The sequence below is a fragment of the Excalfactoria chinensis genome, chromosome 1 (genome assembly GCF_039878825.1).
Source record: "Excalfactoria chinensis isolate bCotChi1 chromosome 1, bCotChi1.hap2, whole genome shotgun sequence".
Lineage (NCBI taxonomy): Eukaryota > Metazoa > Chordata > Aves > Galliformes > Phasianidae > Excalfactoria > Excalfactoria chinensis.
The window spans coordinates 182,966,210-182,992,061 of NC_092825.1; the positions used below are offsets into that span (position 1 = coordinate 182,966,210).

The window sequence follows — 25,852 nt, forward strand, 5'->3', positions numbered from 1 at the left end:
CCACATCCCCATCTGCTACCCGCCCTTTTGTTGCAGGGGTTGGCCATGTGGGAAATTTCTTGGGAATAAAAAAATCATAGGGCCATAGAAGGATAGAATGGTATGGGCTGAAAAGGCCCACAGTGCTCATCCAGTTCCAACCCCCTGCTATGTGCAGGGTCGCCAACCAGCAGCCCAGGCTGCCCAGAATGGAGCAGTGCTTTGGGAATGCCAAAGAGCTTGGGGCGTAAGGGAAGAGATGGACGTGCTCCTATCACAGCCCAACACCCAGCAGCTCTTTTCTGTTGGAAGCACTTTCAGGCTCATGGTAACAAGATGTGTTGATAATCAAAATGTAGATAGATATCCACATGTATCACAGAGGCACCGGATGACTTGAGTTGGAAGGGATCCCTAAAGGCCATCTGGTCCCACATAAATGTGGTACATCTGCAGAAGTGTGGATTTAGAACTAATAGCAGCAGGCAGTAACAGAGAAGGGAATAATCTTGTCTTCACATCCATAGTAGATGGGGGAAACAGCAATGGATGTGATTACTGCCAGGAATCTGGTTTGGAACAGACAGGCTGGAAAGGCTGTGGCCTCTTTATCACAGAAGGTCCCTAACAGAGTTTGAGCACCCTATCTGCCAGGTGACACAGAGCACGGCTGTGTCTGATCTTCCCTGTTAAATAAAGGGAACAGCCTTGCTGACCTCCTAGCACCCCTTCTCAGCCCCATCTCCTTGTTGGCAGCACTGGGAATGGTAGCATCATCTCCATTCTCACCTCCACTACTCTAAGAGGATTTCCCCCAGGATGTGCCTTAGCTAATAGGCTTCAACAGATCTTTTGTGGGGCCAGCTTTAGCGTGACCTGCTAGGAAGTGATCAATACCCCAACACCCAACATTTTCCCTATCACTGGGTTTTGTCACTTCTCTCGTTCTTTCCTCTGATCAATACATGAGAAACTAAAGGGATGAGAGCTTTCTTGACCAAGATAAACCCTTCAGTAAATATTTGTGGTTTATTTATGGGTTGAAGTCCTGAATGCAGGCTCTCAGTGTGGGAGGTGAAGGCACGTGGCCTCAAGGACTTGCTGCTGTCTCTGCTCCTCCAGCTCTTGCCCCGTGGTCTGGATCTGTCTCAGGGTTTCCAAAGACGTGCCCTGTGCTCTGGGACTCAGTGCTGCAGGGAATTGGCCGCTGCCCAGAGCTCTTTTCTTCCTACACTGGCAAGATGCAGATGGGCTCCGTTGACTTATACACTGCTTCTCCAACACATGTAGAGCATTTCCAGCCTCAGCTCCACCTCCACATGTCTCCTCCCAGCCACAGGTTAAAAACGTGGAGTAGTTTTCTTTGTCATCTCTGTGCTTAGCACAGACCTGTGCTGAGACGTATTGGTGGCTGCACTCTTCCTTGTTTTATTGCTGTGCCACCTCTCCTGCTGCTGCCTTGGCCATGCCCAGAGTTTGGCAATGCAGATCCATCAGTGTGGTGGGTCAGGGCAGCACTGACCTCTGCCCTGCACAGACGCTCTGAGCTAGATGTAAAATCCATCTCATCTCAGTCCTTGTCTGGCAGATGTGGATATCCCAGACAAGGAGCTCTGATGTAACAGGATTGCAAGTTTGTACGAGGGAGCTGAAGCCAACTACTCTGGCTGACTAAAAAAGAACAAGAGGGGAAATAGAAACATGGAATCATAGAATCACCAAGGTTGGAAAAGACCTACAAGATCATCCAGTCCCACTGTCCTCCTAACAGAGACTAGCAGACATGGCCGCCGCAGGAGGAGATGAAGCCCTAGGGATTATGTAGCAAAAGGGCTAAAATGGAGAGGCCTATTGCTTTATCCTTGTAAATGTGTGTTAAATCCGGACATCATCTCTTTATTTCTCACTTTTTAAATGAGAATGTAGCAATTCTGCTTGCTTGATTTCAACTTGTTGACTTGGTCTTTTCTAGACTGATGTTCTTCTTTCTCCCTCTTCCTATATACCTATAATTCTTCAGCCCAGCACTTGGGTCAGCCCCAAAGCAGTATGAATGGTGGAACTGATGGTTTATGAAACTGAAACCTATTCTATTCTATTCTATTCTATTCTATTCTATTCTATTCTATTCTATTCTATTCTATTCTATTCTATTCTATTCTATTCTATTCTATTCTATTCTATTCTACTCTACTCTACTCTACTCTACTCTACTCTACTCTACTCTACTCTACTCTACTCCACTCCACTCTACTCTACTCTACACTACTCTATTTTACCCCACCCTCCCCTACCCTACCCTACCCTACCCTACCCTATCCTATCCTATCCTATCCTATCCTATCCTATCCTATCCTATCCTATCCTATCCTATCCTATCCTATCCTATCCTATCCCATCCTATCCTATCCCATCCCATCCCATCCCTACCCTACCCTACCCTACCCTACCCTACCCTACCCTACCCTACTCTATCTCATCCTATCCTATCTTGTCCTATCCTATCCTACCCTACCCTACCCTATCTACTTTCTTAGACACCCCAGTGTCATGGGATGAGACAAAGAGCCTTTTAGAGGCTGCACAGGTAGTAGAGAAAATCAGTACTGACCTGATTGAGACCCCCATCTTGCAAATGCCTATTTTAAGAGCAATGGGTACCACTCTTTCTCTGAATTTCCTGGCCTGATCATGCAGCCCTGGGTTGCACAGAGATCATTTGCAGAAGAGTTATTGCTGCAATGAATGGGACTCCCTGGGTAAGTAAAGGGTTGCAGGGTTGGGTCTGTCTGGTGCCTGATGCCCACAAGCATCTATGGAATGGCTCCACTGGGACCCACAAGGGTTGTGAAATCAGGCTGGTGTCTTTTCCTTGCACACTTTGTTATCTCTGACTTGTTCTGTATTAATCTCTGTATTAAAAGTCTCTGCTTTTAATACTGTGAGGGACTGAACTCAGCCCTTCAGACCATAGGTCTGTCCCATACCACGTGCCCTGGAATTGCAGGACTTTCAGGATGTGCTTCTGACTGCACATCATTTGCAAGCTATCCAACACCACAGGAAGGCTCGGGCTGTTGTTTAGATGGGCTGAGATAGGAGCAGTCAGAAACCAGCATCCTGCAGGACATCCACCATCCCCTTCTGCCATACAGCTTGTAGAGTGCCATAGGGGCAGTGCATTAGTGTGGCTCAGCTGACTTCCCAAAGGAAAGAGATGCACTTCTACTCCAAGATCTCCTTCTCCATTCATCAGAAGGTGGAATGTTCAACCATGCAGCATTCATTCTTTTGAGGAGAAACAAAGCCACAAAGGTCCCCTGACCTCAGGTGTCCCCAGGGATGGGGGGGCACCACTGTCTCACAAGGCAGATTTGGTCATCGCTGTGCAGTTTTCATCCCCTCCCCTGGAGACGAATCCCTGGGTGTGGGTATGGGAATGGCCTTAACATCAAGGAGTCTCTTAACATCTCTGCAGGGCTGGAATCCTAAGGGAGGAGAGCAGTAGGACGAGGTGAAGGGAGGGTTTGCCCTCCTTTCCTCTGTGCGCACATAGGTGCGCCTGTCTGATGGTCTCAAAGGGTTTGATGGTAGCTGGCAAAATGGCAAAATGTTTCAGGGTTGGAAAGAAATGGGTGAATCCCAAGGGATGGGTCTTGGCCATTTCCATGTAAGTTCTGGTCATAGCACAGATTTCTTTTATTAATACGTTTTTTCTCCTTATCTTGGGATGATGGATCCCGTGAGGGATTTGAGGATGGAGCTGTCGAGGCCAGGGAGATGGTGTGCCCTGGAGGGCTGGCAGAGAGGTCAGTGTGGGGCAGGCAGCCTTGGCTAATAGCATTACAGGGACGAGCCCTGGGGACAGAGGGAATAAGAAGCTTTCATCAGGGATTCTCCTGGTGTTGAATCACATGGTGGGGGCAGGAAGGCCAAGAGGAGAGCTGCTGCCCTGAGTGAAGAGCTCTGCCATCTTTCAGCAATGGGAAATGCTATTTTACCCCATTGTATTTATAACCAGACTGCCATGCCTGCCCCATCCCTGGAGGTGTTCAAGGCCAGCTTGGATGGGGCCCTGGGCAGCATGGGCTGGTATTCAATGTGGAGGTTGGTAGCCCTGCCTGCTGTGGGGGTTGGAGCTTCGTGATCCTGGAGGTCCTTCCCAACCCCAACCATTCTGTGACTGTAATTCTGTCCGTGTCCTTAATAAAAGCTGCAAACATAACTGCAAAAAGCACCAATCCTCCCCATTTCTCACGTGCCTGATGTGGTTCTGAAAAAGCCTCCCAGTCACAATGCGTTACAAGCAGAGCTGGTTTGCTGCCTGTCACCAATCCTCCAGCGCTCACTGGGCGCAGGGACCGAAGTTCTTTAGCCTTACAGTTAATTTTTAGGTGCTCTAATTTTAGACTGTATCTAGGCAGCCAGGCCCCGAGCTGCTGCCAGCATCCAAAATCTGGCTTCGCTCAGTGACTTGCATGAATCTTCCTGTCTTGCAGGAACAAGCGAGGGTGCGGTGAGTATTTCATTATTTCTAATACCCTTTTTCTCAGTGTCCTCCAGCACGAAGCTCGCTGTGACGATTTCTTGCAGTCTGGGCCCAAATTTTCTTCCCCTCGTGAAGCTTTAGAGGAGAAGCTCTCCTCATTCCTTTGCCTCTTTCCTGGGATGGTGGATGAAAACACCCAGGAATGAGCCTGCACATGCCCGAGGTGCCCTCATTACCTTCATAAATCACCGGAGAAAAGGTTCTGCAAAGCTTTGCTATGCAAACATCCCCTTCCCAGGCAAACTCTTTGAGAGACAAAGCTGATAAATACCCGTGAGATAACAGCTCCGTGTGACACCAGGGTCTGGGGGCAGGGGGTAAAGCACAGCTCCAGGTGAAAACCAAACCTTTGGGCCTGGGCAAGTCTGATGCTGCTTAGGTGGATTCTGCTCCGGATGCAAAGGTCAAGATGTGCAATGAGCGTGGCGGTGCTGAGACGTGTGGGTGAGCTCTCCTGGGGAGGAGGTGCTGCTCTGTGCTCACTCAGCTCTTTCCAGCTCCGGACTTGGTGCCGATGCCTTTGAACCCTGGTAAAATCTGGGACTGCTGAACTCTGCAGATGGTCTTCGCCAAAGCAACTGGATGCGCCCACTCCGTCACGCTCCGGTTATGGAGCGAATGACCCGCGGCTGTTTGTGCTGTTGGTGCGGGGAGGGGTGGGATGTGCAGTTTGCTGATGGGTCAGAAGAGCCCTGGCTGTCACATAATGGGAATGGGGGTGGTTTCTGCCCATAAGAAAAGAGCTATCCGAGGATGGAGCATCAGGAAGGAGCAGCCCAGGCTCCGAAGATCAGAACACACACCTCCAAAGTACGCCCAGCATTGGTAACTGGCACTGCACCCAGGGTGACAAATCGCTTCCCAACACAGATTAACAAACAGGTTCTGCAGGATCACACTACAAGCCACAGTGAAGAAGAAAGAGAGACCACGGAGAGCCTTGTAGCTGATGAATTTTAATTCTAAGAAAAGGGGTGAAGGATAAGTATGGGATTCCTACAACCACCTGAATCTGCAGTACCGCATCCAAAAGGATATGGGGTGGTATATGGGATTGGTTCCACAGCTGTGCCTTGGTTTACATAATCTCCATACACAGCTTTTACACCTTTATACTGAGGTCTTACGCAGCTTCTGCATCTTATCTGAAGCTCTGTAGAAGCAAGTGACGTGTGTGGATTTGGGATCACACCTCCCCTCCCCAGCCTGGCTGTCACCCTTGGCTCAGAGTTCACATTCATCAGTCGGGCAATGTATGAGCCAACATCACACTTCCATATGTAACACCTGGACTGTGAACTGTCATCATCAAGGCAGGAGAAAGGATGGAGGCAACCTCTCATCTGGAGGCTCAGGTTATGCTCAGGGCTGATGTGAGAAGCTCCAGGGCTCCCACGCCCACAGTTAGCAGCAGAGGAAGAGGATATGAGGTCTGAAAGGGAAAGTCTTGCTCTGCAAAGTGAGCTCAGCCTAAGCCATGTACATGGCAAGTGGAAAAACAACCCCTGTGAGACTCAGGAGGGGTTTTCTTGCTGCTTTGTTGGCTTGGAAAGTTGACAAAGTCAATGTCTAGGTGACTTGGGTTCAAAACGAAATCCCAGATCTTATCACCTGGCTCGTTGCTCATTATAAGACTCCCATTGGTACAGCTGCCCAGGGAGTGGGGGATGACCGTCCCTGGACGTGGGCAGTGAGTGTGGTGGGCTGGGATGGGGGTGGGGATCTGAGAGGTCTTTTCCAACCTTAATCCCACAACATCCTTGTTATGAAACGTAATGACTATGATCCTACTTAGGGACGGGGTTTAGAGGGGATGGTGGGGATGGGTTGGGGTTGGGCTTGGGGATCCTAGGGGTCTTTTTTTCCAACATGAATGACTCTGTGACTTGGCTGCACGTGTAGTGTGTACATTGTACATACAACTAAGTCCTGCTCAGCACCATCTCCGTTCAGACACCTCTCACACAGCACTCCCCCACTCCTGCAACGAGACCTGGGGAAGCCCCTTATTCCCAACCCAAATTCATTACACTGTAGACATCAGAAGAAATATAGGCTAGGTTGGATGTGACTGTGTTGCCTGAGCTATGGCAGGTGTCACAGGAGAGAACCTGAGGAAAAAGGTCTTTTTCAGATGCTGTGACTGAAGCCTGTGAAGGGGAAATGGAGGTAGATCAATGGGGAAACCCTGGCAGCTATAAACCCCAAGTTAGAAGGGACCCACAGGGACCTCTGAGCCCAACTCCGGCCCCACACAGAACCCCCAGACCCCAAACCCATGACAGAGCAGTGTCCCAATGCTCCATGAGCTCCATCAGCTCAGGGCTGTGCCCACAGCCCTGGGGAGTAAGAAATAAGAAAATAGGAGTGTCTGGAAAGAGAGCATTTAAGAGTTCTTGAACAGAGGGCTGCCACAGCAGAGGGAAGGACTCCGTGCTTTAAGCCGGAGAAGGAAAATTACTAAGACAGAGAAACTCAACTTGAGCACGTGCCAAACACGTACATACACCCAAACATGTGGCCTTTGGGTGAAGGCTGAACTCTGAACCTCGACAGGCTTTGAAAATAGGTCATTTTCCTGATCCACGAGCATACAGGAATAACGCTACAGCCAAGCACTGGGACACGCTCCACACCTTGCCTGTATCTCCCAACCCCCCACATGGAAGTGGGGAGAGAAAAATAACTCGCACCCTCCAAACCTTTCCATTGGCATAAACCTAAACCAACCTGCCTTAAAAAACACAGCTGCAAAAGGGTGCATTGCTGCTTTGCTCAGCGGTTCGAGTGCTGCTGAGCAGAAGCAGGAATTAAGGAATCCAAAGGCACTGTGCTCTGTTGCTGTGTGCTCAGAGCTGCGGGCGGCCTCCTGACCGTGTTTTGCAGGTGCAGGAGAAGTAGGATCTCTGAAAGGATGTTATTGTTGAAGATTAATCTTGCCAGACGTGCGGGTTAATGACAGACAGGGCCGTATGCCTGCTGTGCCAAGGCAGGAATGTAAGCACCGAGCAAAACAAACCGGGGGCATTTGCAAAAACAACCTTTGAACGAGCGCCGCAGCGCGAGTCCTCCCGGTGGGAAAACTTATCCTGGTGGGGAACGGAGCCAAGATGCTTCTCACCATTCAGGACGGCTTTCTGATTTTTCCCTGAGCTGAAGGGGAGAGGAAAAGAAGTCACAGAGTTCATAGGGGTGAAATGAGAGCCGGGCGGCAGCCGCCATCCCAGGGCTCAGCCGCGTCCTCGCGGATCCAGGCTTGACTTTTCCTTCCTCCCAAGGACAGCAGTGCTGCAATCTGCACGTGCAAGTCATGCACCAAGCTGCTGCCCAGCCTGGTGGTGGTGCTGATGTTCATGCTGCTCTGTGGAGCACTGAGGGTTTTGTTATTGCCCTTCATGGCAGTGCATTTCTGAGCTTTCCTCGGTCACGGCCCCATTGGGGCAGGGATCCCACTGTGGATGTGGAGTAAGGCAACAACTGGGATCCAGAATATTCAGAACCCAACTGTGCAGCATGGTGGGTATCCATCCAGAGCATTACAGGTCACCCCTAACCTTCAGGACAGACAGTGGTCTAGGCACACTAACACCAAACCAACACGTACCCACCATTCCATGCTGTCACCAACTCGCAGCCTGATTTCTGCCTGTCTCAGTGGAGGGCTGTTAGTTAGGGTGGGATGGTTGGGTTGTGGTTGGACTTGATGACCGTTAAGGTCTTTTCCAACCTGAGCAATTCTATGATTCTATGATTCTTTATCTTGGTTATGATAAGAAAAGTACCCCGGCCTTGCTTTGCTTCTGGGGGTCTCTAAGCCAATAGAAGACGCAGACGTGCAGCAGGTCGTTCCCCTTTTGCTCAGCAGTAGTTCAATGGTAATGACTTCTATTCTGGGCTCTCCTATGGAGCTCATATCCAAGAGCTGTTGGGTAAGACCCTTTCCTCAGGCAGGCTCTTGTAATTTTCCATTTTTATACGGATTTCAACAGGCCTTTCCAACTGCTGGAAGGCGCCTTCGGCCCAATGGGACTCCTTTCGGCTCCGAAAGAGGGGACTGAAAAAAGAAATACAAAACTCTTTCACTCCTGACTCTGCAATTTGAGCTCTCCCCTGGCTGAAAAGGCCACGTTTTGCAAAACACTGGTGGACTTGTTTCTTTGGGACAGCAGAAGCGGCTGTTGCAGCAGCAATAGGGCAAACTGCCGCCTCAGCAAGGCACGGCCCCATTCCCACCCCAAAAGCCAGGCCAAAGTTGAAGTGCTTTCAGTGGTTCTTACTGTCCCTCCTCCAAATGCTCACTGTTTTCAATAGGGTTTTCCTTGTAGGATCTCCAAGTGCTGCTCTGCTGGAGATTCTTTTTGTTTCCTCCAAACTACAGGATGAAGGTGGTGCTGAGGGATGCCGTTATGGGGCGGTGCTGGTGGTGTGTGGATCATTTGTTGGACTGGATGATCTCAGAGCCCTTTTCCAACCTGAGAGGTTCCGTGACCCTATGAGGTTTTGTGGGTGGTTCAGGTAAACCTGCGGCCTGACTCCCACTGAACAAAGCCAGGAAGGCAACCACATTCCTAGGATTTTCTCCTTTGTTCTAATTTAACACTGCTTCCAGAGAGCCAGACCTCCCCAGTCCTGCCGGGGCACCAAAAACCAGCACAGAGCCGAGTGGGGCAAGAAGGACAGCACAGTATCCCACCCAGCACTTTGCTAATAGGGATTTCCCCCTCACCCTACAAACATCGGCCGTGGGGTACCCCGTGATGCAAACAACACGGCCAGGACCCAGAGCCCCCATTGGGGCGGAGGGACCGAGAGTGCCGCCCCGCCTCTCCCCGCCTTCCACCTCCTCCTCTTCCTCCTCCTCCTCCTGCCGGGCTATATAGGGACGCGCTCTCGCCGCCCGCCCCACGCACCCACAGCATCGGGGCCGTACAGCTGTGTGCCCCCCTTCCCCCGTACCCCTATCCCTGCATCCCGAGGGCCGGGCCGGGCCGGGCCCCGCATCCTCTCCGCCATGAAAACCATCATCGCCGCATACTCGGGGGTGCTGCGAGGTACGGGGGCTGCGGGGCCGGGGGATGCTGCGCCGGGGGGAGGAGCGGGGCGACCCCGTGAGAGGGGGGGGGTCGGCTGAGGTCTGAAGTGCGTGCCCACATCTACGTGCAACAGAGGGAGAGGATGGGGAAAGCGCGGTGCGGCTGCGGGCTTTTGCCGCAGCTCTGTGCGCAGGTTTCGCTTCGCGGAGAGCTGGGAGAGCTCCCTGCTGCAGGCGGCTCTGGTGGATCGAGGTGGCGAACGTGGGCGTGTGGCGTTGGCTTAAAAATGAGCTTTTTCTCCTTTATTTTTGGTTCGTTGTTTTGCGTTTTTGGGTTTTTTTTCCCCCCTTCCTGGTGGTGGTGAAGCGTTTTATCAACATGCCGGCAGAATTCGGCTGGCGGCTGCGGGTTTGGCTCAGCGATGCTGGATTCCCCACCCGTACAGCAACAGGTTAAACATTGAAGGGGGGGAGGGCGGGAAAGACAGCAAAACGTGTGTCCGTTTCTTATTGCTTTACGGCGAGGGAGTGGATGGCTCCGTGTGATTCTGAACCGAGGTTTGCGTTGCAAAGTGCAGCTGAACGTTCGCTCCTGCAGCGCCGTGTTGGCAAAGGGACTTCCTGGGCGAGCAGAGCAAGTTGGGTGACCGCGGTGACACCGAGCAGCCACCAACTGCTTCCTGCTGCCGGGCGGGTGGAGATGCTGGGGGAGCTCAAAGGACGTGAATAGGAAGTAGAGCTTGCAGCTCAAGGCGTCTCGCAGGAGTGCTGAGAAGTATTTGCGTGATGGAGATGTGCAGCCACGCTCTGCTGCTGTGGCACATGTGTCAGGACTTGCAAACAGGGCACTGTGGAGTGCACTCACAGAGCATTGACCCCCGTGCCTTGAGAAGGGCCTTCAACAGTGGCTGAGTCTGCGCTGCTTCCTGCCCCAAAAGAGCAGGATAGTAATTCCTCCTGGGCTGGAAAGATGGGAAATGTCTTGGCTTGTTGATTAAGGGACTCATTAGCAGAGCTTAGAGGTGCTGAACCTGGTGAGTTAAGCCCCGTGCTCTTGCTTTTGGACACATCCATGTCTAAATCTCCGCTATAGATGTGGTGCCCGTGGGTGTGGGGCCGGCAGGTCTGCCTTCCCAGCAGCTCACAGCTGATCCCACAGATCTGCCTGTGTTCCCCGTGCCCATCTCCGGTCCTTAGGGCAACTTGGATGTGACGTGCAGAGGCCGAACGGGTCACATGAATTAAGAGCGTGCAAGCTGTTAAACTGAGAGTCAACTGCGAGCCAAGGGCTGAGAATAAATCATTCAGGAGACCTATAAAATATGTAGGGCTGACCCCAGCCCTCAGCGGCCGCCCTGCCGTGTTAGCCATGGATCTAGGACACGTGCATAATTCAAAATGGAGTGTGGGTTAGGGACAGTGATTGGCCTCATCTCTAGATAATCCCGCTTAGTGGCGGAAAGCTCTTTACTCTCCTTGGGCCAGTTTTGCTCTGGGGCAGCTCATGGGGGTCCTGCAGTGATTTGGGGTGGATTTACCCATTTTGATGCGCCGTGCATGGCTGGAGATGGGAGACATGCAGCTGTCATGCAGCTCTATCACCTGTCCCAGGCAATACAACGTGGGGCTGCTTTGAGAACCTGTTCAGAGTGAGCAGTGGGCTCCTGCCAAAGCTGGTCTGGGGCTTTCAGGTGGCATCCTGCAGCTCAAAGATGGGGCAGGGCAAAGAGGTGCAGCGCTCCATGCAAGGGAGCTCTGGTGCTGCTGGGCTGTATCCTTCCAGTGCACGGGATATGTGGTTCAGTCGGCGTGCTCTGACAGCAACAGAACTAACAGAACAACACAATGAAAGCCCGGATGATGGCACCTCCCTGCCTACCCATCCCTGCATGTGGGGATGTGGAGCAGACCTGAGTGCAGCATTCCAGTATTTAAGAGGGGGTTGTAAACAGGAGGGGAATCCACCTTTTACAGGGGTAGAAAGCGACAGGACAAGGGAGAATGGTTTTAAGCTCAAGGAGGGAAGGTTTAGATTGGATGTAAGGGGAAGGTGTTTACAGAGAGTGGGGAGGTGCTGGAACAGCTGCCCAGAGAGGCTGTGGATGCCCCGTCCATCCCTGGAGGTGTTGAAGGCCAGCTTGGATGTGGCCCTGGGCAGCCTGGGCTGGTATTCAATGTGGAGGTTGGTGGCCCTGCCTGTGGTGGGGGTTGGAGCTTCATGAGGTCCCTTCCAACCTGGGCCATTTCATGTGGCACTGAGGGACATGGGCAGTGGGCATGATGGGGTGGAGTGGGGTTGGGGATCTTGGAGGGCTTTTCCGAGCTGAATGATTCAATGAGGGATTGTTGTCTTATCTTGACCTGACCCACTTTGGCCATAAGCTGCTGAGGTGTTGCCTTGCTTCTCTGGGGCAGCAGGAAGGATCCTGGCGTCAAAGCATTAAAGGTCGTCCTTTGTAGTTTCCTTCCTTATCCCATTTCATCTTAGAGAAGTACCTTTGCTCCTCTGCTTTGGCTGATCTGTGGCTAAGAGCTTCAGTTGAGATTGAACTTTAGCCGTATGGAACTATGGTGTAGAATACTTTGGGGTGGGGAAGGCTGTACCTCAGAGTCGGTTCTACCACATAGCTGGGGTCAGGCAGATCTCACTTCTGATATGGAAGGGCGCCTTGTGCTCTGGAGGGGCTCAGCCTTCATGGTATCGTTTATAAAGACCTTTAAGGTGATCCAGTCCAACTGTTGACCCAACATCACCATGTCCACCAACCGACGCCGTATCCTCCATCTAAATAAGCATCCGTTCTCATCTAAGGAAGCTGTGTGGTGAAGTGTGGTTCTTGGCAGAGGGTTAATGTGTTAATAAGTTATCTTGTGAATGCATGAGATAAAGCCTGGCTTTAGCAAGCTTCCAGCTTGTAACTGTTTGTAACATCTGTACTTCCTCATGGCTCATTTGTTTGGCTGCTGTTATTGTGCTGTAGACTGAACTTTCTGGTGCCCGAGCGTGACGTCCTGCTTATTTCTTCTCCTGGAGCCTTTGGGTCTGCCCCCCTGCTTACATAAACCACATTAAAAGCCAGATTAACCTGAAACAAACCACGCTGGAAGAACATCAGGTGCAGTTCCCTCTTGCAGTTGGGAGTTGAACAACCCAAGGGATCTGAGCTACTCAGACCCTTCAGCAACTCCAGGAGCTGCTCGGTGGCATCATCAGAGCCACATATGGCCTCGTGTCCCATCAGCCCTCCATGGTATCATGGAATCATTAAGGCTGGAGAAGACCACCATGATCCCCAGCCCACCCCGCCATGCCCAATGACCACATCCCCAGTGCCGTATCTCCACATCACTGAACACCCCCATGGATGACAACCTCACCACCTCCCTGGGCAGCTGTGCCGCTGCATCACTGCTCTTAGGGAGAAGAAACGTCCCTAATATCCAACTTGATAGCTGTGAAATGAGTTGAGAGGCTCAGCATCTCACATAAGACCAGGGAAGTGGTTGGAATCCCTACACACAAGAGTGGGTTGCTATGGGTATGACCCCAGACAGCCAGGCTGTTCAGTTCTGGAACCGGTTGCCATAAGAACACTAGAAAACACTCTGGGGTGAACAGAGTGGCCAGCATGTAGACAGCTGTCAGCAGCAGAAAATGGGGGGGTCCGTGTTTCTGCAGGATTAAACATCTTCCTTTGGGGAAAGCCTGATGCAAATGGATGGCAGAGGCTGGGGTGTATGGAGTCTGTCTGCCTCATCCTTCATCATGAGTAAGTCTGACAGGCCTTATAAACCTGGCCATGGGGCTGAAGCTATTCAGGGGCATCCAGAGAAGGGATGCAGGGATGAGGAAGGGTCTGGAGTGTGAGGAGTAGCTCAGGTCCCTTGGGTTGTTCAGCTCAGAGCAGCGGAGGTAGAAGGGAGGATTATGGTGACCCTGCAGCCCCTCATGGCCCTACAGCTTTGCATGGCCCTACAGCTCTGCTTGGCCCTACAGTCCCTCATGGCCCATGGGCTGGTGCCCCATAGGGTGGCTCAGGTTGTACAGCTTAGCTGATCTGGGCCTGGAGTGCTGGGTTCCTCCAGCCATGGATGTTTCAGCACTGTAACTGCAGGTGCCCCAAGGGTAAATGAGGTGGGCTTTGCTCCTGTTTGCTGAAGGATTTGAGCCTTTCTGCTTAGGTGCTGTGCTGCCTAAAGACCCGCAGCAGCGGCTCTTGTTAGCCAAGGGTGCACACATTCAGCATAATAGCTGCTTAGCAGCACAGCATCCCTCCTAATAACAGGCTGATCCTTAAAAAGAGAAGGAAGTATGTCAGCACACCTTCTCATTTGCTCCCAGGCTGGCAGCTTGGTTTGCATTCCAGCCAGCAATTATGGTGCTTACAGATAGTAAAAGCAATGACGAGATGTGAAGGAAAACCTCACAGCACGTAATGGGATTTGCTTTTTGCTTTGCCCATAGGTACGGGGTCGAGCATTCTTTCTGCTCTGCAAGACTTGTTCTGGCTGTCTAAATCCAAAGTAGAGAAACAGCTGCAGATCATCTCCGTGCTGCAATGGGTCCTCACCTTCCTCGTCATGGGTAAGCAATGCCCCCTGACCCGGAGCAAAGCTTCTTAGCTTTCTAGTTTTGGGGCAATGTTAGTGCATATGAGGTGAATTCTATGTAGGCATTGGTATGAAATGACGGGTCCTTGGGCATGGGGCTCTTAATGCAAGCAGGAATGCTCTCTGCAGACCACAGCCTGACATCACCTTCTCCTTCCATGTACCCAGGTATTGCTTGCACTTTAATCCTCATGTACATCCTGTGCACAGACTGCTGGGCGATCGCTGCTCTGTATTTAGCCTGGCTGGTGTTTGACTGGAACACACCAATAAAAGGTAAATGATTCCGACTCGGCCCCTGATATCTGTGTCCTTGTCTTCCTGTTAGGGCAGAGCTGCCCTTCCTTGTGATGTGTGCCTTCCCTTCTTGGTGGAGATCAGCTGGGTCTCTTCCTGAAGGCACTGTTCTGTGCAACGCCCCCACCAGAAGCAGTGATGGCCGGCTTCATTGGTGCTGATGGTAATGAAGTCACAATGTTCAGTTATGTCACTGCTGGTTTGTGGCAATGAATTTATGAGGTTTCGGGTCTAACTGTGAATTGGAAATCTCTACACTGAGATCCAGTAGGTTGCTGTCCTTTTGCACAGCCCAGGTGACAGCATGGCAGCTCGGATGGGGCTCTGCCATGGGGGTCTGCACTGCTGCAAATTGTACAGTCACAGATTGGCCTGAATTACAAAGGCCCACAGTGCTCATCCAGCTCCAACCCCCTGCTGTGTGCAGGGTCACCAAGCAGCAGCCCAGGCTGCCCAGAGCCACATCCAGCCTGGCCTTGAATGCCTGCAGGGATGGGGCATCCACAGCCTCCTTGGGCAACCTGTTCCAATGGCTTTAATAACACAGCTTTTTCTCTTCAGGTGGAAGAAGATCCCAGTGGGTGAGAAACTGGGCTATGTGGAGGTACTTCAGGGATTATTTTCCAATAAGAGTGAGTAACAGCTTAACTCCGTGCTATGGGACTTATGCTTTAGACACAGCTGTAATATCCGCATCGGAGATGACTTTGGGCACACGGTTCTATCTGTGCCATTGACCTACCAGCAGGATGTTGCAGTAGAGCAGCTTGCAGCAGCTGTGCTTGTGAAATCAGACGCGAATAATCGTGGTGGTACGGTTTGCATGGGGTTCTTCTGATGGTTTCATCACCAAACTCCTTGAGGCAGCCTTGCTTTGCAGCAGTGGGGTTCCCTGTCCCAAGTGCAGCGCTCCTGCTTTGTGCCTGCCACCATCCCTGCTCCCTGCTCATAAATCTGCTCTGTTTTCCAGTTATTCCACTTTGACAGCCATATAATGGGGATGGATAGCTGCGAATGCCATGCACCAACAGAGCTGCTTCATGGGGAGCAGTGGCGTTAGCTGTGACATCCATCTGCTTTGTGGTTGTGGGCACCCAGCAGCAGGAACAGCTTCTGCTCTCTGCTTGTGTTGCTCCTCCCCTGATATCTCGGGTGTGCTGCAGCAGGAGGCTGGGCTGCAGGGCTGCATTTACCCAAAGGAGCTGGGAATGAGCAGAGGGCAAATGGAGCCAGGAGGGAGCTCCGTGCTCTTTGGGAAGGCATGCAGGTGGAAGGGCAGTTACATAAGGCTGCTGGCAAGTGCTCGTTCAGGCTGAGCAAAAAGGAGGCACCACGGCATGGCTTGTGAATGAACCCCCCTGCTCCTGTAGTGCCACCTCAGGTCTTGTAGTCATGGAGAAAAGAGTATGCTGTAATGGAGGAGAAAGGTCTTAATTGCATTGCAGCAAGCCCTGCCTTCTTGTTATAGCTGAAGGTTAAAGAGAGCTGTTCTGTCCCAGGGATGCGATTCAAAGGGGCCACTGTCACGATGCATCTCCTCATCAGAGCACACAGCTGGGTTGGTGAAGTGTGTTTAGAAGTGAGATGGGGCAGATGCAGATGGATAAGCTGAACTTCTGCTGTGAGATAAATGCTTGCTTGCTCACATGGCTGCAATTCTTTTGTGGCCATGGGGGTAGAGTTGTCCAAGGCTCACAGAACCCCACAGGAGGTGTTACGCAGAGGGCAGAACTTGAGGGATGAGAGAGCTATGGGGTTGCTCGTGTATCCAATGTGGGGAAACAACACACTTGCTGCAGGGGTTGTGGGGCTGGGAGGTGCTGGAGGTGCAATTATGGAACAACTCCTGCAGAATAAAGCATCCCTATAATCTGCTGTAGGGAGTGGTACCAACCACCTGAGCAGCTTGGGTTTGTGAAGGGCACAGGAGTTCCTTGGATAACCTACTTATCCCTCTTTCAGTGTGAGAGAGGCTGGTCTAGAGACAAACCTGCACCCAATGTATTTAACAGTAGGCTGTTCTTTCTTCATTGTGCTGCTTTACTGCTTCAGTGGGCAGGTTTAGATCTGTTTAAGGAAATCCGCCTGTGTTAACAGTGGGGCAGAGGAAGGGACCTTTGCTCTGGGTGAGATGTGCTCCGTCCCAAGCTGGGATAGGTGTGTTAGCACGGCGGGGTGAAGGTCCAGCTTCACTTCCAGCTGGGTGGGATGGGATGCAGAAGGGATGCACTGCCTTTGTCTTGCCATGGGTGCATTGAGGCTATGGGGAACTAAGCAGGGCGGGAGAAGAGACTTTGAGAGGAAAAATCCCTTCTCCAAATGGAGGTCAGGCACTGGCACAGGCTGCCTGGGTGGGTGGGGAGGGTCACCATCCTTGGGGGTGTTCCAGAGCTGTGGGGATAATATGGCACTGTGGGGTGTGGGCAGGGGGCATGGTGGGGTGGGCTGGAGTTGGACTTAATGGTCTTTTCCAGCCTTCACGATTCCATTCTAAGCACAGCTTGCTGCGCAGCCATAATCATTTGGTGCCTGGTGGTGCTTGGTTGCCCTGGATTCCATGAGCAGGAGGAAGATGCAGTCTCCTGGGGGTTGACACTTCCCAACCCACCTGGCAAGGGACAGCCTGTGGAGGGCAGTGGCAATCCTGCATGGGGCAAAATTGCTGAGAAAAAGCATATCTGAACAGCAGATATTTCCCTTGTCCTTGTAACAGATGAGCTGGCTCCCTGCGTGCCTCCTGTCCTATGCCAGCCCTATGGGGGTACCCTTGCCAAGAGGAGTGTAACCCTATACCTGTTGGAAGGAGTTGGGCTGCTGGGCTATGACCTGGCTGGGTGCATGTAGGGTATAGCAGTGAAGGGCTCTGCATGGGGACCACCTGTCCTTCACGTGGCTGAGGGGTTGGAGCTGAGTGCTGCTCTGGGCTGGCAGCAGCAGCAGAGCATGGTGGGGTCGGAGCCAACCCCAGCTTGACTGAGCTCAGCTTGTGCTCCAGGGGGACAAGTGCAACAGGCAGGCAGTTTCCTCTTAAAGCCACAGAACTTGCTGCAGGCAGAGGATGGGCTCTTCTCCTTGGCTTTAAGAAGAGCTTTGGAGAAGAAGAGGCTCTGCATTCACTGGAACAGGTTGCCCAAAGAGGCTGTGGATGCCCCATCCCTGCAGGCATTCAAGGCCAGGCTGGATGTGGCTCTGGGCAGCCTGGGCTGCTGGTTGGTGACCCTGCACATAGCAGGGAGTTGGAGTTGGATGAGCACTGTGGGCCTTTGCAACCCAGGCCATTCTGTCCTTCTATGATTGGTCCAACCACAGCCATAGTGTGGTTAGCTGCTGGATTCTGAGTCTCTCCTACCACTGAGTAAGAACTGAGGATGGAGGGGGTGACCCCCACTTACCACATCACTGCTTTCTTTTCCTCTGATCAGTCTTGGAGCCCTACCTGGTCAAGCTGGAGGGAAGTCATCTGCTCATTAGGCAAAAATGGAAAGGGGATAAAGGATGGCTGGGTGTGATGGAGCACAGGGCTCTACGGAGCTTCTACAACAATCACAAAGTGCCTCAAGTGACCTCCAAGCTCAGGGGAAGCATGGTGGGGGGTGGTCAGTTTGTTCAGCCCACTGCCATGTCATGCCATAGAATAGTCTGGGTTGCAAAGGCCCACAGTGCTCATCCAGCTCCAACCCCCTGCTATGTGCAGGGTCACCAACCAGCAGCCCAGGCTGCCCAGAGCCACATCCAGCCTGGCCTTGAATGCCTCCAAATAGGATGGGGCATCCACAGCCTCCTTGGGCAACCTGTTCCAGTGCGTCACCACCCTCTGCATGAAAAACCTCCTCCTAAGATCCAACCTAAACCTCTCCTGACTCACTTTAAAACCATTCTTCCTTGTCCTGTCATGCCATGCTGCAGCTGTGGTCTGAAATAGTGCATGCGGGGTAGCAGGAGGAAGGAATCCAATTTCTGGGCACTGGACCAGCATGTTGCAATTGGACTTAAGCTCTGTGATTCAACAGCACAGATTTGGCTGCTGCCAAAGGACTTCTTGGACAGGACAGCGGTGTGACGTCTCGGAAAGCTGAGCCTTTTCCAGTGGGAGCTGACATGGATGGACCTTTGCGTGCCCCTCTGGAGGCTGCAGTGCAGCTGGTTGGCTCGTGGTGCTGGAGGGCATGGACACTTCGTGGTGCCCTTGATGTCAATGCAGATGAGTGTTTAGGGGATGTTTGCACCCCCAGAGCAGCGTGCTCTCTGCTTTTGGAGCACATCCTGCAGCAAACAGCACAGCTGGGGATGGCGGAGGTGTCCTATGAGCTCAGCACAGCATCCTCTGAACGCCTGCGATGCTGAGCCACCCTGCCAACACTCTTCCTTCCTGGAAGGTGCCCAGCAGGAGGATGGAACAATGACTTTTTTCAGCTGCTAAACAAACTTGCTCACGCTATGGGAGGCTGATCTTCCATTTCATAGCGGGGTGTGAGCTGACGTCGAGCCAATGGGCTGGGAGGGAGGCGTAGATGTGGTTGTAGCGCTGCAAGGAAATGGGTTGGTTTGGGCTGCAGGCCTGCAGCAACACCTTTGGGAGGAGTGCAGGAACAAAGGGCACAGGCTGCTGCAGGCTGCCTCTGTCCCTGCATGGCTGTTTGTCCTCCTGGCGACTGAGATCCGTCTGTTTATTCATGAAGTCTGAGCTGCAACCCTCAGCGTAACCCAAAATGCAGAGCAGCCCACTGTGCTGTTCTTGGGGGTGAAGGGGAGCAAAAGCAGCAGGGCTGTACCGTGCATTTGTTGGTTGTTGTTTCTTGTTGTACCGCATCACATCTGCCTTCATGCAAACTCACTCTTACCTTCGCAGCTGGTGAAAACCCACAACCTGCTGACCAGCAGGAATTACATCTTCGGTTACCATCCTCACGGCATCATGGGCCTGGGAGCCTTCTGCAACTTCAGCACAGAAGCCACGGGAGTCAGCCAGAAATTCCCCGGGATCCGGCCGTACCTGGCGACCCTGGCTGGGAACTTCAGGATGCCCATCCTCAGGGACTACTTGATGTCTGGGGGTGAGTGCAAGAGCTTCCCCTGCCCGTGGCTCAGCCTCCGAGGGGTCCGTCCCTCCATCAGGGCAGATGTCCCTGCAGGTGATGGGGGTTGGATCTGGATGGCTTTTCAGTTGGAGCTGCTGCTGCTTTGCATTCATCCTTAGCTCTGAGACACGGTGTTCCAAAGGCATATTAAAGATATCTGGCACTTGGAATTGCAGTTGTAAAAAGTGAGTCATCCCAGTCAGCGGTGGGAGGTCCTGGCAGATAAAGGTACAACTGTCTGAATGTGCCATAGATTCCCTAATCTTTGGGTCACGGGGCTATGGCAGCCATATGGGATCACAGAATTGTAGGGAAGGGAACTCCAGAGATCATCAAGTCCAGTGCTCCAAAACCAATTCCCTAATCTTTGAAACACAGATATAATAGAATCACAGAATGGTTGGGTTTGGAAGGGACCTCCAGGATCATGAAGCTCCAACCCCCCAACCACAGGCAGGGCCACCAACCTCCACATTGAATACCAGCCCAGGCTGCACAGGGCCCCATCCAAGCTGGCCTTCAACACCTCCAGGGATGGACGGGGCATCCACAGCCTCTCTGGGCAGCTGTTCTAGCACTTCAGTAAACAACTTCCCCCTGACATCCAACCTCCATCTGCCCTCCTCCAACTCCAAACCATTTCCCTTGTCCTGCTGTTATCTTCCCTTTCACAGAGTTGACTCCCCTCCTGTTTATAGGCTCCCTTCAGGTCCTGGCAGGCTGCAATGAGGTCACCCCGCAGCCTTCCCTTCTCCAGGCTGAACAAGCCCAGCTCCCTCAGCCTGTCAATAGCAGTATAACATGGTCCACTTCTGCACCTCATAACATGAGGTGGCACACAGATAGGTTTTATGCCTATGATGGATGCTCTTCATCCAATCACAATTTCAGATCATCGTCAGAATTCTCAGTTTGGGGGTACTGCGTGGCTTTAGCTGTTCAGAACAGCCATGGACGTCTTCTTACAGATGGGTCACAGGGGTTAGAACATAATCATGGAATTGCAGTGGTTAGAAGGGACCTCCAGAGATCATTGAGTCCAACCCCCAGACTTGTTGGATGAATAGGCCCGGTGTTTTTTATGGATTGCCCTTACAACCTGGGATACCCTACAGTTCCATACCGGACCTGGAGGGTATCACTGCAAAGACTTCAGTGCCACATGGAAGGGGATGGATCCACCTCAGGAAGGCTTCTCAGTTCTTTGTATGACCAAGGCATCCTCACTGGATGGCTTATTTCACCTCTTGCTCTGCTGAGAAACTGGTTGGGTTCAGCCTTGGAGCCATCAAAATAATGCAGCTGCTTTGCTTCCACCCCAAGGCTAAGCCAGCTCCTACAGCTACTTGAGAGCTGGTGGTCATGTATTTTATCCAGCATTAAAGCAGATTAACAGCATAGTCAAAGAACAGGGAACCTGCCAATACACCCAGCACTTCTCCATGGCCACGGGGACATTGGGATTGCAGTTCAACTTGCAGCCAAGCCCACAGGTGTTGCTGGTGCCCTGGGGCCATCCAGGCGAGGTTTGGGCTGCAGCATGACCTTCATCTCTCCGCTGACTATTGCAGGTATATGTCCCGTGAACCGTGACAGCATAGACTACATCTTGTCCAAGAATGGCAGCGGCAACGCCATCATCATCGTGGTGGGAGGAGCAGCAGAGTCCCTCAACTGCACCCCTGGGAAGAACTCGGTGACGCTGAGAAACAGGAAGGGATTTGTGAAGCTGGCACTGCGGCACGGGTAAGAGATGGCACAGAGCATAGAGCAGCACTGTTAGCGCATGGAAGGGGCTGCCATCCCCTGCTGTGCTGCATGACTGCGTGCCCAAAGCCTCAGATGAATCACCCTGTCCTGTCTGCATGCTCTGAGCACAGGCAGGGGTAGGAAGCTGCCTGGGAAAGAATCATAGAACCATAGAACGGCCTGGGTTGCAAAGGCCCACAGTGCTCATCCAGCTCCAACCCCCTGCTGTGTGCAGGGTCACCAACCAGCAGCCCAGGCTGCCCAGAGCCACATCCAGCCTGGCCTTGAATGCCTGCAGGGATGGGGCATCCACAGCCTCCTTGGGCAACCTGTTCCAGTGCGTCACCACCCTCTGCATGAAAAACTCCCTCCTAAGATCCAACCTAAACCTGCCCTGTCTCACTTTAAAACTGTATCACATCCAATAACATCTGCAAGTGTTAAACCTGGGCTGTGGGGTATAACAGCTCTCCATCTTTCCAGCGCCGACTTGGTTCCTGTCTACTCTTTTGGGGAGAACGAAGTGTACAAGCAGGTGATCTTTGAGGAGGGCTCCTGGGGAAGATGGGTTCAGAAGAAGTTTCAGAAGCACATTGGCTTTGCTCCGTGTATCTTCCATGGCCGTGGGCTCTTCTCCTCAAACACGTGGGGCTTGCTGCCATACTCCAAGCCCATCACCACTGTTGGTAAGGTCTTCGGATAAATATACCGTGTGCTTCTGTTGGTACCAGCATGGCTGAATCTGTGCCATATCCTTGCTCTAGCTTGGTCTTGGGGTCTTGATGATACAAGCCCATTTTCCTGCTATATGAAGCCAAGAGTGAGCTACCATAGCTTCCAGAGTCTGCAAGACCTCTGTCATACTCTGCTCCTAGCAGTTTTACCAAATGAGCACATTTTGGATGAAACTGTGACTGCTCCCTCCTCTGGTTCTGGACAACCCAATAAAAAAATCATAGGGTCATAGAAGGATAGAATAGTCTGGGTTGCAAAGGCCCACAGTGCTCATCCAGTTCCAACCCCCTGCTATGTGCAGGGTCACCAACCAGCAGCCCAAGCTGCCCAGAGCCACATCCAGCCTGGCCTTGAAAGCATCCAAGGTCTTGGTCCTATGAGCTGTGGAAGGCTGTACTGCTGGGCCCAGCACGGCAAGCTGTGCTATGGCAGCCTGGCTGTGCTGAACTGACGTTGGTAGTGCAAGAGGACAGATCTCTATGGAAGCGCTCATCCTAACATGTGTCTCTCTCCTTTTTCCTTTCTCCATCAGTGGGTGAGCCCATCACCATCCCAAAGATCGAAAACCCATCTCAGAAGGAAGTGGACTTCTACCACAGTGTGTACGTGGACTCCCTGATCAAACTCTTTGACAAGTACAAAGGCAAGTTTGGGTTGCCAGAGACTGAGGTGCTGGAAGTCAACTGAAGGGTCCGAATTAGCAGCACCTCCTTCCCTCAGAAGCATCTTGTCCGGGAGTCCAAACCGTCATTGCGTATCTGGAAGCGTGTGTGGGTGTACGTGTCCTTCTAAAGGCAATGTTTAAAGTATTGCTAGGCCACATGTGAACACTGACCTAAAAAAAAGAAAAGCTTTCCTTTGGATCGATCCCATGACAAACCTCTTTCTGTCCAAAAGAGCACAACTCCCCATTGCTGTGAGGATTTGGATGGGGGAAATGATCGCCTTTGTCACCTGCTGCATACTGCTGTTGGATTGCCAGAGGTGGATTGGAAGTGTTGCTGCATCTGCTGTGCGAGCTGTTCTGGGGGGAGAGCAGCATCCATCTGGTTTCCAACCAACAAGCAGAGCAGTGCTTGGATTGCGAGCAGTATTATTGTTGCACGAGAGCTGTGCTGAGATGTGCTCACACAGCACAGGAGCTTTTCTGCTTTGGAAAAGCCCTTTTGAAAGCACCAGAGCCAGAACCCCAGGGCAGAGGTGCAGGAATGCCAAGGATGTTGGAGCCCAGTGGGTCTGCACTGTGTGGGATGCCGTGGTGGCTGACACTTCACCACCTGTGCTCAGAATGTCACTTTAGGAGCCGGGCTGTGCTGCAGGAGCAATGGGACTCCTCCATAGCCACAGAGCTCCAGGGGCAGCGGGGTGGTGCAATGGTGTGGGCCGGTGCTGCAGACCCATGGGAAGCCAGTTGGGATAAATGCAATGGGGCTGCTGGTGGTTTGGAGCCTAAAAGCATTTGGGGAAAGCTAAGTGTGCCCTAAGACGGCTTTTAACTCTTCTGTCCAGTGAATGTAAAGGAGTAGCCTTCTCACGCATAGGATGTGCAGTGAGTGGATTTTAAAGTGTTTCTCTGATGTTTACATGGATGCTAACGCTGCTTGTAGTGAGATTCCTTCGGAGTACAGCGCGTCTGTGTGTAAAGCTGAAACATTGCACTACTTGCATGTCTGCCTTCTCCGCGCTGCAGCTGTTCCAAGCTCTGAAATGTGCCTTTCTTCCACGCGAGCGGACGGTCCTTCACATTCCTGGAATCTGTTCCATCTGATGGACTGTTATCTCACTGTTATCTCACTGTTATCTCACTGTTATCTCACAGAGGACCCCTTTTGGTTGGTTGTTGTTTTGTTTTTTTGGTTTTTTTTGTACAGATTTCTAGAAATAAACTTGGGCAAAACCAATGGGCTGCTTCGGCGTCGTGCCGTGCGGGGGTAGGTTGGTGATACAGCAGTTGCTGGTATCATTGCAGCCAATGGCTCCATTGCTGCATCCCTGGCTCAGGGCTGAGGAGGTCCCCCCATGTGCCCCCTCCCCGACCCCCAGCCGTCCTGCCCTGGAGGTGCAAAGCGCTCCAGAAATAGCCCGCATGGCTGTAAAGTTCATGTGCTATTTTAGTAATGGACGAGGGCTGAACCCGTTGTCTGTGGGCTGGGGGTGACCTCTGAGCTGTAGAAGTGCTCTGTCACTGCTGGCCAACCGTCACAGCTCGCAATGGGGACAGCCAGACATGCGTGTTGCCCTTCTCAGTCTGCGGGCACTGCAAGCGCTCTGGTTGGCGAGATAAGCCTGTCTGCCCAGCAGCCCTTTTCCTCACCCCTATTAAAATCCATTTGGTGAGGCCGGATCCCCGGGGCTGTGTGGGATGAAAGGGAAGCTCTGGGAGCAGTGACCCGGGGGAGGTCAGCTCTCAGTGCCTTCCCACAGCTGTCTGCTCGCTTATCAAGTCTGGTATCAAAGCACAGCTGCTGTGCACCAATTCCTTCCAGCGGAGGAGGGATTGAACTGTTCCAAACAAGCAGCCGCTGCTGCACAGGGCTGTGCTGATGGATGTGGTGTAATTGCCCCTGACTCAGTGGGGACATGCTGTGAGTTGCTGGGAGGATGGGGACAGCGTGAGGTGAGCTCTGTCCTGCCTGTTGTCCGGGCATCTCATGTGCCATAAGTGGGCTGGGCTCCTGCTGGCCATAGACTTGCCCAGATAAAGTTGTTCTTACGGTCCTTTAGAAACAGGGTCTTCAGCTAAGCATCCTTCCCTCCTTCTGCTGTTCTTTAGAACCACAAAGGCTGGAAAAGCCCTCCAAGATCTCCAAGCCCACCCCACCATGCCCACTACCCACATCCCTCAGTGCCACCTCCCCACAGCTCTGGGATACCCACAGGGACAGTCACCCCCATTCTCTATGCAGCTGTGCCACTGCATCACCACTCTTTGGGGAAGGAATGTTCCTAACACCCAACCTGAGCCTCCCCTGTTGTAACGTGAGGCTGTCACCTCTCACCCTTTAATCCTTATGGGATCAAAGAGGAGAATTTTCCCTCTAACCTCTTCTTCCTTGAGCATTTGAATAGCTTCATCCCATCCATCTCAAATCAGAGCTCTCCCTTGAACGAACAGAGCTGGAGCAAAAGGGTGAATGCACAATGTTATGGGAAAAGCACGAGAAGAGGATGTGGCCGCCTGCAGCACTTCCTGCATTGGCCCACATTACCTGGTTTTACCTTCTGCTGATTTCTCCCTGCCTGGAAAGCAGGATGGTCCCAGAGCCAACATATGAAGATGAGAAACATCAGGCTCCCCCAGCCTGCTTGGAGACCCCCGGCTGTAACACCTGGCTGAGCAGAGAGTGTTGGCAGCATTGGTTGTTTGGATTGAACCTTCTTTTCCTTATGTCTGAAGGCAGAGCAAAACAAAAGCGGTCCTGCTGCCCCCTCCAGGCTTTTATTAGGAAAGCACTGACAGGAGGAACAACACACTATTCTCTGCAGTTCGAATCCTTTACAAGCTGTGAAATGGTCCCTGAATGATAGAATGAGAGAATGGTCTGGGTTGCAAAGGATCACAGTGATCATGTAGTTCCAACCCTCTGCTGTGTGCAGGGTCACCAACCAGCAGCCCAGGCTGCCCAGAGCCACATCCAGCCTGGCCTTGAATGCCTGCAGGGATGGGGCATCCACAGCCTCCTTGGGCAACCTGTTCCAGTGCGTCACCACCCTTTAGGTGAAAAACTCCCTCCTAAGATCCAACCCAAACCTGCCCTGTCTCCCTTTCAAACCATTCCCCCTTGTCCTATCACTGCCCACCCTCACAAACAGCTGTTCCCC

The 25,852-nt window shown here is 52.3% G+C and overlaps 1 protein-coding gene across 2 annotated transcripts; it reads left to right on the forward strand.

The window, feature by feature from the left end:
- The first annotated feature begins 4,378 nt into the window (after nt 1-4,378).
- DGAT2 (diacylglycerol O-acyltransferase 2) lies at nt 4,379-23,931 on the forward strand. 2 transcript variants are annotated; one of them, XM_072327049.1, is made up of 8 exons: nt 4,379-4,495; nt 14,026-14,145; nt 14,340-14,447; nt 15,030-15,100; nt 19,318-19,522; nt 21,118-21,292; nt 21,779-21,981; nt 22,563-23,931. In XM_072327049.1, the coding sequence occupies exons 2-8, from the start codon at nt 14,142-14,144 to the stop codon at nt 22,715-22,717; spliced, it is 921 nt and encodes a 306-aa protein (XP_072183150.1). In that variant the 5' UTR covers nt 4,379-4,495; nt 14,026-14,141; the 3' UTR covers nt 22,718-23,931. The 2 variants fall into 2 exon arrangements, with proteins under 2 accessions (XP_072183150.1, XP_072183151.1); XM_072327050.1 differs by lacking the exon at nt 4,379-4,495 and adding an exon at nt 9,382-9,579.
- The last annotated feature ends 1,921 nt before the right edge of the window (nt 23,932-25,852 follow it).